General features: G+C 44.5%; 1 protein-coding gene across 3 annotated transcripts in view; it reads left to right on the top strand.

Annotated features, from left to right (window-relative positions):
• The window catches only part of JAK1 (Janus kinase 1), a 481,031-nt gene that overhangs the window by 169,000 nt on the left and 295,148 nt on the right, over positions 1-16,883 (top strand). For all 3 annotated transcript variants that reach the window (XM_069232503.1, XM_069232505.1, XM_069232504.1), the window contains exons 4-6: positions 8,978-9,131; positions 10,959-11,122; positions 13,611-13,950. In XM_069232503.1, the coding sequence (XP_069088604.1) occupies positions 8,978-9,131; positions 10,959-11,122; positions 13,611-13,950 (658 nt within the window). The remainder of the gene's footprint in view (positions 1-8,977; positions 9,132-10,958; positions 11,123-13,610; positions 13,951-16,883) is intronic.

The raw sequence follows: 16,883 nt of genomic DNA on the forward strand, positions 1-16,883 counted from the left end.
TAGCTGGACAGAGTAGGTGCCTCTCTCTGTCATGGAATATGGAAGTTGAGGTTTTGTTTGCTATCTGACACTGTCAAACTTAAGAAACAATCTGGGCAGTTGCAAAGTCTGATTGGAGTACTTTGTTGCATGGGTGGCTGGGGGTGGAGAAGATGACCCTGCATTGACCACTTGTTGCAACACTAACACACTACATATACATAGGACCCAGAGTTGAATAGGTTCATGTTTTTACATCAAATACCTAGGGTAATGGGCTTAATGTTTCAGTGATTTGAGATTCACTTTCAGCTCAAATGTATGGGAGCTTACAGGAGACAAGAAGGATTCACCGCCTGTAGAGAGGTCAGCTCTTCGCCATCTGATACTCTACTTACTCTGGGCGGTGGGGGGGGCAGTTTGGAGGGGTTGTGTGTGTATGTGCGTGTGTGTGTGAGACAGATTGGAAAACATTCACTCCCACAGAGATGCACTTTGATGGCAATGGCCAATTTGTCTTGGCCAGAGGCAAATGAAATGGTTTAGAGGTAATCCTGGCTAGTATCTATACCTCTAAACCAGAGGAGCCACTGTCAAGGTGGCTGGCCAAATGGTCTCATCTCTTTGTGGTATTAGGTGGAGATTTTAAGGGCGCTGGTTGTGGACCTAGCTTTATGCCACCTACCATGGTCAGGGACATGAGTCGCAAAAACTGCTAAGGGTTTAGCCACTTGGATGAGACATTGAAAGCTTGAAGGTGTGTGGAGGTTATAACGCACAGAGAAGTGGGGTTACTCCTTCTATTATTCAGTGCACAACCTACATGTTGGACTGTACTGCATTTTATGCTCAGTCCCATTACATGCTGCCATAACAGGCTCTGAATACTTAGTTTCCTGCCTATCTGCTCATTATCCATTACTCACAGAGCTGACATGGAGAAGGAAGGCCACATCCATTCTGACATGGAATCTTAACAGTGTCATAATGATAGATTTAGCATTTAGGGAACCCTTGTGTAAAATGGTATGTCAATACTTTCTTGAGAACAATAGCACCCCCTCTAAACCTCTGCTTGAGTGGTAAACCTTCAAGGTGGTGGTCAGCAGAAGCAGACACAGTATTAAAATGACTGTGGGGGCAAGGAAAATTCCCAGGACAGCACACTTCTCAATGTAGAACGGGACATGGTTTGCAGCTCCACTGATTAATGCAAACTAAGAGGTGAGGAACAGGTTTGCTACTCTGATTAAAAAAAATACGATACGTTAATCACACTGAATATGTTGCAAGGAAAGTCTGAGTGTGATAGGGCTGGCCACATACTCGCCGGACTAATTAAACCTGAATCGAGGGGTATACAAGGCACCCCAGTCAGGGATTACGGCACATACACAGAATGATACAAGCCTCATCTTCTGGTAATAATATTTTGGCGTATGTGCTGGGACAGCCATTGCATCCCCACCAGATATAGAAGCATGTGTGAACTGGTTGATTCCCACCCAGTGAATAGTTGTGAGGCTCTGAACGAATTCCCTAATACTGCAACTTGGGTGAAAGCAGTGATTAGAGTAATTGGAGAATTGGCTAGAGGAAACAATCTGGGGTTTGAGGGACTGCAAGTGGAATTTTACAGTGTATTAGCTGGCACCCCACCTACCAAATATGTACACTGCCACCTACAAGATGGGATTTCTTTGGACCCAAGTTAGGAGGCTTTGTGTGTCTCACTGCCTAAGCCCCATCTAAACCCATTGGAGATGTCCTTTTACTGGCTGTTAAACATGCTCAATACACATTTAGAATTATGAAATGTTAAGTAAGATTGTAGCTGGTAGTCTTTATCATTTATTACCCATGTTGGTCCATCGAAACTAAAATGGGTTTTGTAACTGAGCACAGCACCCCCCACAGAATCTTGCGTGATTATTGTCAGTCATAAAGGAAGTAGCCGTGCAGAACCGAAGGGCAACGGTTATCTCCTTTAATCTGGAAAAGGCATTCGAAATGCTGAGCTGGCTGTACCTATTTGCAAGATAGGCTTTGAGGTTGTCCAAATTTGATAGATCTCGCTGTTATGCCTACAACCAGAGTCTGAACAGTCAAGACGATATCTGCAGCTTTTGAGGTCCGACAAGGCAAGAGATGGGGATGTTAGGTGTCACTGACGTTATTGACTCTAGAAAATAACAATTTGCAGGCGTTGGCTAGATGGGAATGAAGGGGGTATACAGAAGCTGGTCAGCATGTACACCATATTCTGTAAGATGACATTATACTATTATTCCTGCAAAATGGTGAGGTATATCCTGACTCCTCAGTGGCCTTCCTTGAAGACTTAGGCTGCATATTAGGCCTGAGAGTGAACTTGACTAAGACAGTTGCTTACCTATTTGGGGCAGAACTGATGGGAGCATTGCCTTGGGGGTCACGGCTTTGGCATCTCCTGGGAAGCCACCACTTGTCTGTACCTAGGGATCCAGATATATCATTTGGAATCTCACCTGTTGGATTGAAATTTGGAATCAGCCCTTAACTTCCTCTGAAGCTGAGTGGAATTTTAGAAACTTCTACTCAGTAACATTATGGGAAGGATAGTGCTCAGCAAGATACCAATACTGCCTGACTGCTATACTGTTTTGCTAACCTCCCGTTGCAGGACCCACGATCATAGGTTCCCTACTGTTGAATTTGATCTGCAACAAGAGTAGATGCAGGGTCACTCTTAGTAAGCTCTAATTACCGATAACTGTCAGCAGCCTAGAAGTGCCCGACTTTGAGCTATATTTCCTGGACACGCAACTCCAGTGGGTAACACACTAGCTTGGGAAGAGTTCATCTTGATGAACCCGGACAGCCTCTGAGCAACAACTGAGATGCTACCCATGCCAATGTGAGGGTGGAAACAGTAGGTCGTAAAAAATTCTGGCCTACTCCAATCTGCTTCTGTCTTTGGATGTGTAGGATCAGGATCTAATTGATGCAGCCATGTGCCCCGGCTGTGCCATTGGTGGGTTTACCCAAGTCTCCGGGCTACTTTACAACTAAACAGATTAGATTATAGGCAGAGGTGGAAACGGAAAGTGTGGGGACTTATTGACTGTAGTGGGAGTGGAACCAGTGAGCAAATGTTTTGCAGCTATAGAGCTGAAAACTCAAAACAGAATTAACACATGGTAATGGTCTGTCATCAGGGTGATTCCTCCTTTGTGACATAGCTAGCCACGCAAACACAGTAGATGGGGAACTGCAGACAATGAATCCCCAAAGTATAACATCACAAAGATGTAGGAAGCCTATAAAGTGTTGTATCACACCTAGCCACTCCTCTTTCTTTGTCCAAAATTCGCAACAGAAAAGTCAAAGTCTTAACATAAACTTCCAAACAAAAATCCTGAAAACGGATGAACTGGCATCCCACTTGACTGGAAGAAGAACGATATCGCGGCAGTCCACACTACTTCTCATCATTTCCTAGGAAAAATGAAAAAGTCCAGGCCGTAAAAACTGAATAACATAAGAAATACTTATATCAACTATTCAATAGGGTGGGATAGCACTGAAGTACAGTAACTTGCACATAAAATCAATAAAATAACATGAAACTCCACAATCATATATATACAGTGCGGTGGGATAATCCTCGCCTCGGTGTCCTTAATAGAATTGAAAAATTCTTAGCGCGAATGCTAGAATTTTTTTTATTCTATGTCAGGACCGGAGGCTCAGATTATGCTTGTTCAAAGCTGATTCACAACCACAGAGGCTATATCAACAATAGGTTTATAATAAAAAGTTTTAAAAGTCGAAGGCGAAGACCAATCTGCTGCCTTTAAAATGTCCTCTAAACGAGAACCCAAAGCCAAAGACTTCGATGCCATAGCTCCTCTGGCAGAATGTGCACCAAACTCAGATATCAATGCCTGCTTCACTCAGCAACCAACGCATCCATCTAGCGAGAGTGGCTGAGGAAACAGGATGATATGGCTTAACTAAAGAAATGAGTAATTGACCCCCCATATCAGAACAAAATTCTTCTGTACTCACCTCGTAAGCTTTAAGACACTGCACCACACAAAGTTTGGGGTTGTCTACAAAACAGGGGTAGGAAACGGACTTCAGGTTGCATTTAGTTATACGCGAGATGGAAAAAGAGACTCCCTCAGGAGAAAAAACTCTCCCAGCCAAATCCAGCGCTCTAACATCTGATACTCTCTTACACGATATTAAACATGGTGAGCTTAGCTGACACTGTTTCCTAGACAAACATCTATTAGAAGGCCAGGATTCTAAAAAACGAAGGACAATATTAACATCCCAAAGGGACGAATAACGGGGGCGAGGAGGATTAGTTAATCTGATACCCCTCATTAATTTACACACAATTGGAGACTCACCGATGGGTTTACCCTCCACTGGTAAATGTCCTGCTGAAATAGCGGACCTATAATTATTAATAGAGCGGTATGCAAGACCTGACACTGCTAGGGAGGAAAGGAAATTTAGGACCAGACAGCAACCTGCTGAAGAAGGATCTGCACTCTTAGAACTACACCAAGTACTCCATCGCTTCCACGCCGAAGCGTATCTCTTGTGAGTACTGGAGGACCAGGAACCCGCAATGAATTCAGAAGACTCTTGCGAAAGCCCTGGGATGCTCCATCTTTCCCTGAAAGACGCCATGCCATCAGAGATAGTTGGCCTGACAGGATCCATGGATGTAACAAACCCTGAGGGTCCTGGAGGAGATTCTCCCTGAAGGAAAGAAGGATCGGATGATCGCAACTCAGCTCCATTGCCACCTGGAACCATGCTTGAGATCTCCAAAGGGGAGTCACCAGAACTAACTCCGCTTGCTGACGTCTGATCTGGGCCAAAACCCTGGGTATCATTAAGAAGGGAGGAAAGGCATAACTCTGTTCCTGAGACCAGTCCTGAAGAAACGCATCTGTCCTTGATGCCTCAGGATCTGGCCTCCAACTGAAAAAACGTTTCATCTGCCGGTTGAGGTGAGATGCAAACAGGTCGACTGAAAAGGGACCCCACCTCGCAGAAAGAGTTCGGAAAACTCTGGGATGTAACCTCCAATCGCTGAAGTCTTTCAGGTGACGAGAGTTCCAATCGGCCACCAAGTTGCTGGCCCCAGGGAGGTACTCCGCCACCACTGAAATCCTGTGTTGCAGGCAAAAGTGCCAGAACTCCTTGGCTATCTCTGCCAGAATGCGGGAACGAGTTCCCCCCAACTTGTTGACATATCTCACTGCTGAGATATTGTCCATGCGAAGGAGAATACAACAATTCGCTCTGATGGGAGAAAGACTCTTGATTGCAAAAGAGCCGGCTAGGAGTTCCAAGCAATTTATGTGGAGACTCAACTTCGTGTTGGACCATCTGTCTCCTGTGGAAACTGAGCCGCACCGGGCTCCGCAGCCCCAACGACTGGTGTCGGACTCTATCACTACATCCGGGAGAGAGCTAATTATGGCCCTGCCGTTCCAGGCTTCCATATGATCGAGCCACCAATGCATCTCTGCACGGGACTCCTCTGACAGGGATAACTGATCTGCATAACGGAGGCCCTTCAGAAGATGAGAGATCTTCAATCGTTGAAGGGCTCGGTAATGCAAAGGACCTGGAAATATCACCTGAATCGAAGAAGAAAGCAGGCCCACCATGCGAGCAATCGCTCTCAAAGAAACAGTCTGTTTGGATAAGACACCTCAATTCTCTCTTGATTGAATTAATCTTCCCAGGAGGAAGAATCAGTAGAGACTGCAACAAGTCTATCTGGAACCCCAGAAAGTCTATCCGACGAGAGGGAACCAGAACGGATTTTTGGGCATTGATTATAAAGCCCAGACTCTGAAGCAGAGACACTGACCATTCCAGATGATCCAACAGAAGGTCCCGATCCTGGGCCATGATTAGGATGTCGTCTAGGTAGACAATTAACCTGACCCCTTGGGAGAGAAGGAATTCCACTACTGGACGCATTACCTTCGTGAAACACCAAGGGGCGGAGGACAGACCAAAGGGGAGAACCTTGTACTCGTAATATTCGGTCTCCCAACAGAACTGAAGGAACCTCCGATGTGGAGGAAAAATAGGAATGGTCAGGTAAGCGTCCTTTAGATCTAAATGGACTAACCAGGCTCCCTCCTGGAGAACATCTCTCAGCATATGGATACCTTACATTTTGAAATGGCAATATAGCAAAAAAACGTTGAAGTCTTTTAAGTTTAGAACTAGGCGCGAGCCGCCATCCTTCTTGTCTACAAGAAACACTGGGCTGACAAAACCTGAAGGGTGATGGGGAACCCTGATAACGGTACCCTTCTTGACTAGAGCTGAAATTTCTGCGGAAATGAGACTGTGTTCTTGAAGGGAAAAATATCCCTTCCTGGGAAGGCATAGCTGATACGGGGACTCATAAAATTCTAGCTTGAACCCTTGCACGGTCTCTAAGACCCAAGCATCCGAAGAAATTAGACGCCAATTCTCCAAAAAATTCTGAGTTCTGCCCCCCAATATTACTTTTGAACTCAAGACCAAGCTCACCTGTGGCTCCTGACTCCTGGGAGAAAGATTGTTGTCCCTTGGATCTCCCACTGCGGAATCTGCCTCGACCATACCTAGGTCTCGACGGGTAGAAGGTAGAAGAGGAGGAGTCGTAGCCCTGAAAACCTCCTCTTCCTTGTTGGTAGGATCCACGATGGGGGCCTTGTTGATTGAAACGGCCAAAGGCACGCCCTCTGTAGCGTCCGGCCCCTCAAAAAAGTGGACGTAGCACTCTCCGGATGGATCCTTGTGCCTTGTCCAGACTGGCATAAGTGGAAACAAACTTAGAAAGTTCCTTCATGAAGGGAGACCCAAAAAGCAAACCCTGGGCCACGGGGCCTGATTCCGATGCAGCGAGGTCCGCCAGCTTGGGATCTAGCTAAATCAAAACAGATCTGCGTCGTTCAGATGAGATGGCGCAATTAGCATTGCCCAAGAAACATAGAGCTCTCTGTGCCCAGCCTACCAGAATATCCGGGTTAATAGGTTCACCCGATTCCTTGGCTTGAAAGGCCAATTCTAGGATCTTAATTAGAGGTCCGGAAATGTCTAATAGTTTATCCTGGCATCCACGCCAGGCGCCATTGATACCCTTTTTAGGATCCTTTGTGGATTTCTTGAGGAAAGTTACTAGGTTAGGATCCAACTCTGGAGTCTCTGTAACCTTGGAGGGGAAATCAGGTCTGGGGCACTCAGATCTCAGTCTAGAACGAATATCCTTATTAAAGCCGTGTCTAATATGGGCTTCTACATAATCTGCCACCTCAGGGGGTGGTAACCACAGAGAAGACCTGGGATGCATGATGTTCCTCTGGCTCGAAAGTCAACACCTTAGGGGTAGGAACTTCCTGGTGATGAGCTTTCTTCTTGCGTTTACGAGGGGGGGCATCATCCTGCTCGGAGGAGTGCTCAGAGGAAGAAGAAGAAGAATAAGCTAGGTCATTAACAGCTTTCTTTTGTGCTCCAGCATTGTAATCATGCTCCCTTGCCATATTTCTTATAAGGGATTTAAAGTCACCAGCATGCGGGTTAGAAGACTGCTTAGCAGACTGCGGGTTCGCCGCAAAGGAAGAATCTCCCATGGGAGGGGCGCTCACCGGGGCTACCCAGCCCTGTTGATCTACCAAGCCCAAAAGATGGTGTTTGATGGGCTGAATGGCCTGAGCCAAGGCCTGATTAACTGAGTGACGCACACCTGCGTCAAGAGCATATACTAAGTCCTGGTCAAACGAGCCAGCAGTATCATCCATATAGTATATTTCTTCTGCTTGGTCATCATAGCCAGCCATACTGAGACACAGAAGAAGGGGGGCTCCAGAGGAGCAGTATAAACAAATAAAAGAATAAATCAGGGCAGTAATCAAACAATCAAAAGTTCGGATGTGGAGGGAGCTGCCCTGAAGGGGTTAAAACGCCCTTGAACCAGGCCCAGCCTGAATAGGAATTATTTCAACCCCAGTGTCCAAGCACTGGGGCGTAGATGGGAGCTGAGCCGGTGGAAACTAACAGAGAAATCTTAAAAGCGAGGTTGCGCTTTGTTCAACACGAGGCAGAGCCTCTTAATAATGCCCTCGTAGAGCTTGAGCAGAAAACTAAAACGAAATTAGCACTCCGGCACGAGCGCTGTAAAATCCGGCACCCCGGGGGAAGAGCAAACAGATCCAAAAAACGCTCCGGGATGAGCGCTGACGAAGTGGCACCCCGGGGGGAAAGGGCAATTAGAAGCACTCGGCCCGGCACAGCGATCGGGCACGAGATAAAAGCAGGTCACTTGGGGAGAGCAAAACAACACACGTGCGTCCAGAATACACACGCGGTGGGGTCGGGGTGAGGCAGGAGATGGGGAAAAAACGTCGAGAAGACGTGTGAAACACTGTAGACCCCAAAAAACGCGCTCACGCAGAGCGGGGGCCATAAGATAATAAAATAGAAGAATTCTAATCTCACCGGCATAAGACAGGACTGCGCTGAAAGCGTGAGTCCTCGCTCCCTTGCTCCCACTCCACGTAATGAAAAGCGCTCCAATGGACGCTTATAAGGAGGGGAAAAGCCCGCTCCCAACATGTTAATAATAACAGTAAGAAGGAAATAACACTTATCTGGCTGTGAAGCAGCAAAGAAAGAGGAGTGGCTAGGTGTGATGCAACACTTTATAGGCTTCCTCCTCTATGATTTATCACGTGATATGACTGATGTTGGGTCATGTAGTTTTTTACTTTCCATGATTTTCATTGGCTGCTGTTAAAAATAAAGCATATAAAGAGAAGCATAATCTGAGCCTCCGGTCCTGACATAGAATTATGTTGACATTGAGAGAACTGAAATCTTCGCTGTGTTCTCAGTATTACGGTGACTTATGCTTTTTATCAAGTAAAGAGGTAGGTTTCCAGTTGGCTATCTGGTGTCTCATGATACTGTTCATTTGTTTCCTCCTAAGATTCTACTTTACAAACTGGCATGGAACAAATGAAAATGAGCCAGCTGTTTGGAGACATTCTCCCAAGAAACAGAAGAATGGTTACGACAAAAAGCGAATACCCGACGGTACACCTCTACTTGACGCCAATTCCTTGCAATATTTATTTGCACAGGTAAGATATGCAAAGGCACAAAAGAGCAAAAAGGTACTCATTTTTTTTATTTTTTGTTCATTCTTCGGCTGAACCTTTAAACATTACACATTCTGTAGCTTTTATACTGTAAAAGACATCTATTCTGCACGTTTTCACTTGTTTTTGTTTTCTACTTTAAAGCAGCAGGTTTGAACCTTTTGACTTCTTCACCCACCCCTAAATCATTACTGATATGAAAGAAGCGGAGTTTAATTTTAATGGGAAGTTTGGAGCAGTGCTTAATTTGTAAATAAAAACGTGCCAGTGCCCAAAGTCCTCCTCTTAAACCCGCGGCTGCTGCATTTAAATGTGTGAACACGGAATACTGAGGCACCGTAATCTTGAAGCCATCTCGGGGCCTCTTCAATCTATATAAAGCCACTCCCAGCCCCTTCAGCTCACTCTGCAGCTTTCTGCTTTCTCCCTTTGTGCCGCTTTTTCATTTTTCTCTTCTTCCGTCTTTCCCATATGTGTCTTTTGCTTGCAGCAAATGCTTGAGACAGAAGAATAAGCGCCGGCCCTCAAACATAAGTGCTGGTGCTCCACACTGGAAACAACAAGCACAAATTAAGCACTGGGTTGGAGCTTTTTTTAAATTCGGCTTTTAATTCTTAAAGTCGAAGAGAGATGATAAAAACTAGTAACTCACTCTTGTCTTTTCACTCCTATTGCAGGCTCTGTTTTTATAAGTGCTTCAATTGAGGCCACCCATTCTCTTTCCTATAATCTGTTTGCTGTACTTGCGCTGCTCCAACAAATCAAGCTGAGGATATCCATGTAATGTTTAGTCTTCAATTTCAAGTTTCTTCACATTTACAGAACGTTTTAAAATTTTACATTTTCAATTTTGCTTCTTTATGTATACTTACAGTCGCGGATCCCTAGGGATCCGAGGATCACAGGTTACGAGCCACTGCTTCGAGAAGATGTGGAAGACAGTGCCTTTCTGTGATACAAGGGTGCCTTGCCAGGCATAGTATTCTTACACCCAAAGGACCTACCAGTGATGTTTCTATGGGATTGTGCGGGCATTGGTTGGTACAGGCATTGTTACTCTCATAAAACATTTTTCAGATGCTTGCCTTTAAGCACATTAGTGAACATTATGGGTGTTTAAGCAGCTCTTACAACTTACAGAATGCAACTTTTTAAATTTTCACAGAATTAAACCTCATTTAAGAGATGTTATACGGCACCCTGCTTGTCTATAGATTTCGACTATAGTATTTTGAGTAAGTGTGCAGCACACAACTCCCTGCTATGATATATATGCGATGAAATAAGCATGATGCTTATGACATGTTACAAATAAATATGCCAAACTGCGGATTACGCATTTGAATCTATGTTTGTTTTAAAGCCCAGTTTGTCCAACATGTGTGATATACATTGTAAATCTGAACCTCATTTCTCTGCATTTATCAGCGGTATATTCCTTTCCCTTTTCTGGTTTGGGCATTCAACCAAATGGGTTGTTCTGTACACCTTATCTTTGTATACTGCATCACACAAGTTCAAGACTCAAATCTTCCAGAGAAATGTACAGTTCTAACATCACTTACACACGTCACAGGAATATTTGTGAGTGACCATCTACCACGAGATTCTGAAGTTGTCCATTTCAACAAGACCAACAGCACATGGTCATGTATAAGAGAAATATGGTGACACACCAATGCAAAAACGCTGTTATCTGTCAATGCATATGTGTCACTACATAGCAGTTGAAAGATGTTCTAGAATATGAACAATCATCTTAAATCAAAATACTCAATTTCTTCTTCAATGTTTTTTTTTTTTTTTTAGGGACAGTACGATTTGGTAAAAGGACTGGCACCTGTTCGAGACCCTAAAACTGACCAGGAAGTTCATGAGATTGAGAATGAGTGTCTTGGCATGGCTGTCCTTGCAATATCTTGTTATGCCATCGAAAAGAAAATGTCACTATTAGACCTTCCAAAGGAGATTAGGTAAGACAGTTTTACTTATTCACTGCAATATTGTATGCAATAAATAATTGTTCGCTGACAAAATGCTACAATCTTAACATCACTTTGTCGCTCTGAAAGCAAGGTTAAAATGGCCAAATTGCTTATAATTGATCCAGTATCGTTGTAATGGCTGTGGAATCTCACATACACAGTTCAGCCTCAATCTACTTATGATGTATTTTAGCATTCACTTTAAATTTCTTTAACATCAGAGTTCTTTTTCAGAAAGTGGCAATTTTCCTTAGCTTCAAAGGATATGTTGTGCTGATCTCTGCCATTTTCACCTGTTGCTACTTGTTGCCAGGCATACAGGTTGAGGTTTCCCTTTCTGAAAAAAGAGAGAAAACGTAACGTGGTGAAATGGCACAGTGCTCGTACGAAAGTAAGGTGTAAAAGTGTATATAACCACAAATTAATCAGAAGGAGCAATAGGTTGTAAGAGAGATGGCCACTGTCCAGCACTTGGCAAACCCTGTCAATGCTCAGAGGCTGACACTTGTACACACATTCAGTTCCAGGAGAGAAACCTGGTTGGTGGTGAACAGTACCAGCCTCATTAAGGCTCTTCACCAAAGCCCCTAACTTGGTCCTCCCCCCACACCTTCATCTGGAACATTCTGGGCAAACTTAAAAGCAATGTGATTTGGAGAATGTGGGACTCAGAGGTTGGCTTCCGGTCCTCCAGGTCAGTGGAAAGATGTCTTCTGCTTACCTGGCAGAAGACCGCCTGCCATGCTTGAAGATCTCTGTCTGCGGATTGTGTCCACGGTTCCTCTGAAGGCACTAAAAGTTTGCAAAGCAGGCATCATGTTGGATGCACCCAGCTGGCAAAGTTTTTTTGGTTTCAAATCAAACTCAGAAAGTGAGAATTTTTAATTTAAAAAAAAAAAGAAAAACAAAAGTTCCTGATGTTCTGGGGCTCTTTTTCCACCTTGTGAGGTGGTTGTTTATTTGGTTTTCTCTTTGGGATCACCAGGCTTTCCCTGGCAGTCTAAAAACAGAAAAAATGCACGTCTGACCATCTGCCCTAAATAGATTGGAGGGGTCCGATGTCCAGTGACCGACAACCTATTGTCAAAGGTTTCTGCTGGCACAGCCTGCGTAGGCTCCATTGTTGGAAACATGGTGATTTCCCAAGCTCTAAATAGAGCAGGGGTGGCAGATCAACATTTGATGCTTTTGGTTGATATTCCACTTCCACCAAACTCTAAAAGAGGCCCTTTGTTTAGAAATTCCGCACTTTGGGAAAGGCTGCCGGAGTTGAGAGCAGTGCTTGTGTTTTTGTTTGTCACAAGGTAGCCCGAGTTACAAAATGCCCCTTATACCCAAATAGGTAGACAAGCCTAAATTCTGTAAGTGCCGTATTGACCGTGCCAATGCCCGAGAGGCCATTGTAATTAGTGATCTGATTAGTGTTCTAGGATTGTGGTGTGTATAAGGGAGCCGGGTACAAATCTCAACTTTAACATTAGACTGGTTGACCAACTTGTGATCTGTTAGGCCCGATCGCTGGGCAAGTCAGTTCTCGTTTTTTCCCCTTCAAAATCAATGAGAGGTGGCACAACAGTTCTGTATCTCAATAATGCCCCCTTTTAGATTTTACAGTCTTAACACATCCACCATTTTAAGTTTTTGGACTTTTTTCGAGGCTGTTGGAGATGACCCCAATAAAGGAGCCTACTTTAAGGTACCAGTGAATAAAATCACAAAAAGAGACAAAAACACACTGTTCTCTATAGTGAAGATAAATAAAGCCTTGGAGGTTTTGGAGGACATTCCAATGAAAACGAAATGAAGCGTACCTCGAACAATCCTGGTCCGAGTCGGCCCTCGTTGCTTAAAAATATTCCAAAGCAGTTTTATATTGATTGGTTATGGGTATGTGAGGTTATTTTGGAAATGCTGCATAATTATTGTGACATAAAAGTGTGTGCAGAGGAGTCTTTTTATGTGGTGCACGGTAATTGTTAGGAAAGCTTAATGAAGCTTTACTGAGGCGCAAAGTGTAAGGGTTTCCGTTTGTGTGGTTTGTTAACATAGCAAACGCTCCTCGTCTGCAACACGATACTTTGAAAATGAAAAGATCTGTAAGTAAGCCATAATTGCACAAATAGAATGTCCTCCTTTTAGACTCATAGCTAAAAAGATGCAGCAAAACATCCTAAGAGAAGTAACTGTTTTGCTGTGGTCAGAAAAGAAAAGCGCTTGTTTGACACTTAACGCTAGCAAGCCCGCGGGCTTCTTGGCACTTATTACAAGGTTTTGGTGCCCATTGTAACGATGAATGCAAGCGGAACCGCGCTGCAGCTACCTCAGGCTTCCAAGTGCAACATCAAGGGCGCACAGTCTGGTCAGTGGTTTCTCGTAAGTGTATTGATATTTTTATACCGACATATTCGACCTGGCACTTATTTATGCTACATAAAAATGTGTAATGACAATACTGAGTAATAATTTTCATGTTCAGTTACAAGCGATATATTCCTGAAACGCTGAACAAGACGATCCGACAGAGGAATATTCTAACCAGAATGCGAATCAACAACGTGTTCAAGAAGTTTCTCAAAGAATTCAACAATAAGACGGTTTGTGACAGCGTTTCTTCCCACGACCTCAAGCTGAAGTACTTGTCGATGCTAGAATCGTTAACCAAGCACTTTGGTGCTGAGGTGTTCGAGACATCTTCCTTGCAGATTTCATCAGAAAATGAAAAGAATGGGACGCACGTCGGAGATGTTGAGATTATCCCCCAGTACGAAGTGATGGTCACAGGAGTCTCTGGAATACGGTGGCGGAAAAAAACACCGGTTAGTATCTAATGAACGCTTACTTTGACTTACTGTATGGTGTGTCTATGCTCTTTAGAAATATGTTATTTTTTCTTTTTTTTTTTTACTTGTGTATACGAGAAACTCAAAACATAGAACTCAGTCGTAGAACACGGTGGGAAGGACATTTGTATTGTGCAGTAGCTTTTCACATAACATCTGCGACATGAGGCAATAATCACACACATGGCACACATTTGCAATACATAATCTTTCTGAACGGTAAACAGGCGGTAAACGACTTGGGTTCATTATTATATGGTTTCGGGATGTGTATTGTGATATCTATAAGTGCTCGCTCCCTGAAAGTTTCAGCCATCCTAGTGCCTTACTCCCTTAAAATTCTGGAATAAATCTGCCTGTTAGGTGAGGCTATTTGTTGACTAACTCCAACGAGTCGTCCTACCCCATATCAGTTGAGTCCTGTATGGTGTGAGAAAGCATTTTAATTATTTTGCCAACTGAGTTATTTCGTCTGGCGCTTTATCATCTGTCTTGACCTCTCTTCCACTAATGCCCACTCATTAATATCTTTCAAGCATAATTCATGTGTAGGTGCAGTTGTGAGATCCACTGTAGTGCTATGCATCTTTTCCACAGAACTAGCCCTAAGGCTGCAAATGAATATGGCATTTTATTCTTCCCAGGTCTCAGTAGGAGTCCCAGCATGCATTGCTTCAAGGTGGCAGTGAATGTCATGAGTGTTACTCGTTTTCTCTTTCCACCTGACTGCATTCCCAAAACTTATGGAAGAAGGTTGCTCTGTCAGTGTCGCACTTAGGACAGGTTGGGGAGCATTGCAGGAAGATTTGGTATAGCCCCATTGGAGTCCGAAATATACAGTGTAGTACCTGAAAATGTAACCGCTTGAACTTTGAGTTACTCGTTATTGTTTGGAGTAACTCACAAGTGGACGCTGGTTCTATGTCTACTGGGAGTTCACCTAGGTCCTTCTCTCACCTTGTCCAGACCACCATCAGGGTTTTCACTCTGTCCTCTTTCGAGGCTTTGTATAGTCTTGAAATCAAACGATGACCACTACCCCCTGCTAGAATCGTTTCTAGTGTGACGGACACTGTAGGTGTAGGACTGACCTCTGCCTATGCCAAATGTTGTGTAAGCATCAGTATAGGTTATCAATGCATCTGCTGGATATAAGTCTTCCAGGATAAGACATCCTCCCTCCTGCCATTGCACTAAATACATGTCCTTTTAAATACCACAGAATGGCTTAATCCCCTCTAGATGTAATGATCTAAAGAATGGTGGTCTACATGCTATTCTCATGACTGCTGTATCCCATGCTACAGTCACTTTAGTGACTATTAGACCTGTCAGTCCTAGGGTGGTATACCATATACCCAGGGCCTGTACATTAAATGCTACTATGGGGCCTGCAGCACTGCTTGTGCCACCCACACAAGCAGCCCTTTAAACATGTCTCTGGCCTGCCACTGCAGAGACTGTGTGTGCAGTTTGACTGTCACTTCAAATTAGTATTTAAAACCCTGTGCCAAGCCTTAAATTCCCCTTTTATTGCACACAAGTCACCCCTAAGTTAGAGCACACAGTCTGGTCAATAGGGCAAGGTACTGTGTAAGTAAAAAGTAGGGCATGTACTTTTAAGTTTTGCATGTCCTAGAAGGCAAAAACACCTAAATTCGTTTTTCACTACTGTGATGCCTACTCCTCTCATAGGTTGACATTGGGAATTCCTTAGTACCCTTTTAAGCTGTAATTCCTGATTGAGAAGGCATAGTTATTCCATGTTTCATATCACTGGTAAAGTCGGATTTAACATTACTGTCTTAAAAATGCCACATTCAGAACTTGGACATTTCTCTGCTCTTACAGCTCTGTGTGCCTGTAGCCTGTCGCCAGTACCCTTCTGGGGAGGGTGACAGACACCTTTTGTGCATTCCCTCTAGACAGCCACAAACACAGGAACGTTGGGTGTGTCTGAGCACTCACCTGCATTCTAATGGCTCTTCCTGGGCAGGAAGGGAGGAAGGGGCTGACACTTATACCTGAATAGGCAGTGCCTGTTTCCTCACAAAGGGCTGATTAGCCCCTACTGATAGCCTGGAGCCACGGCTGGTAAGAAAGGACCTCTGTGTACTTCAAAGACCCTTCTTTGAAGCCACCCCCACTTCAAAGGTACAGCTGGGTACATGTACTGGGTCTCTGACCCAACAAATCAGACACTTCTGGACCTGCAGCTGGACTTTGTCAGAACTGTTGTGGTGCATCAAGGTCTGTTACTGTGCTGAACTGCTGACCTGTAAGGACTGCTTTTCTGCTGTTCTGCCCTACCGCCTGCTGCTTTTTGACCCTGTTGAGGGAGAGCTGGACTCTGCCTTGCACCCCAAGTGACTTCCAAGGGCTTGTTAGCTTGCCTCTTATTGCTTGAGACTCGGGGATATCAAAGTCTCTTCCTCTACTACTGTGCCTGGTTCACTGGAAATGGACCCAGATACTTGTACCAGAAAAATCGATGCATCTATAGTTTGTTTGGAGCAGAACAGGCACATTGACCCTGTTGCAGGAGTAGAACTGGTGCATCGCGCTCTGAACCAACCCATCGCCGTGAGAGCCTGACGTTCTGAACCGCGCACCGCTGCCACAGAAGCTTAGAGAGAGCGACTCATCCACTCAACTGCCCAGAGAAACTCAGCGCATCGCACTTAGGAACCAACATATCTTGGTTTGACGCTTCGTCTTCAGAACCGGCGCATCGCCAACACTACATGAAGAAAATCGACACATCACCTCGACTGCTAGCCTGACATCGACGCATCACTCAAAACATCGTGTCTGCCCTTTGCATCTCGCTGTTGCGAAAAGGATCAATGCACTTTGTTCACTGGGCCTGTGTGGTTCTCGCTCTTGGCTTGCGCTCCATCGCAGTCGGC

This window comes from Pleurodeles waltl, chromosome 4_2, assembly GCF_031143425.1.
Source record: "Pleurodeles waltl isolate 20211129_DDA chromosome 4_2, aPleWal1.hap1.20221129, whole genome shotgun sequence".
In the NCBI taxonomy this organism is placed as follows: Eukaryota; Metazoa; Chordata; class Amphibia; order Caudata; family Salamandridae; genus Pleurodeles; species Pleurodeles waltl.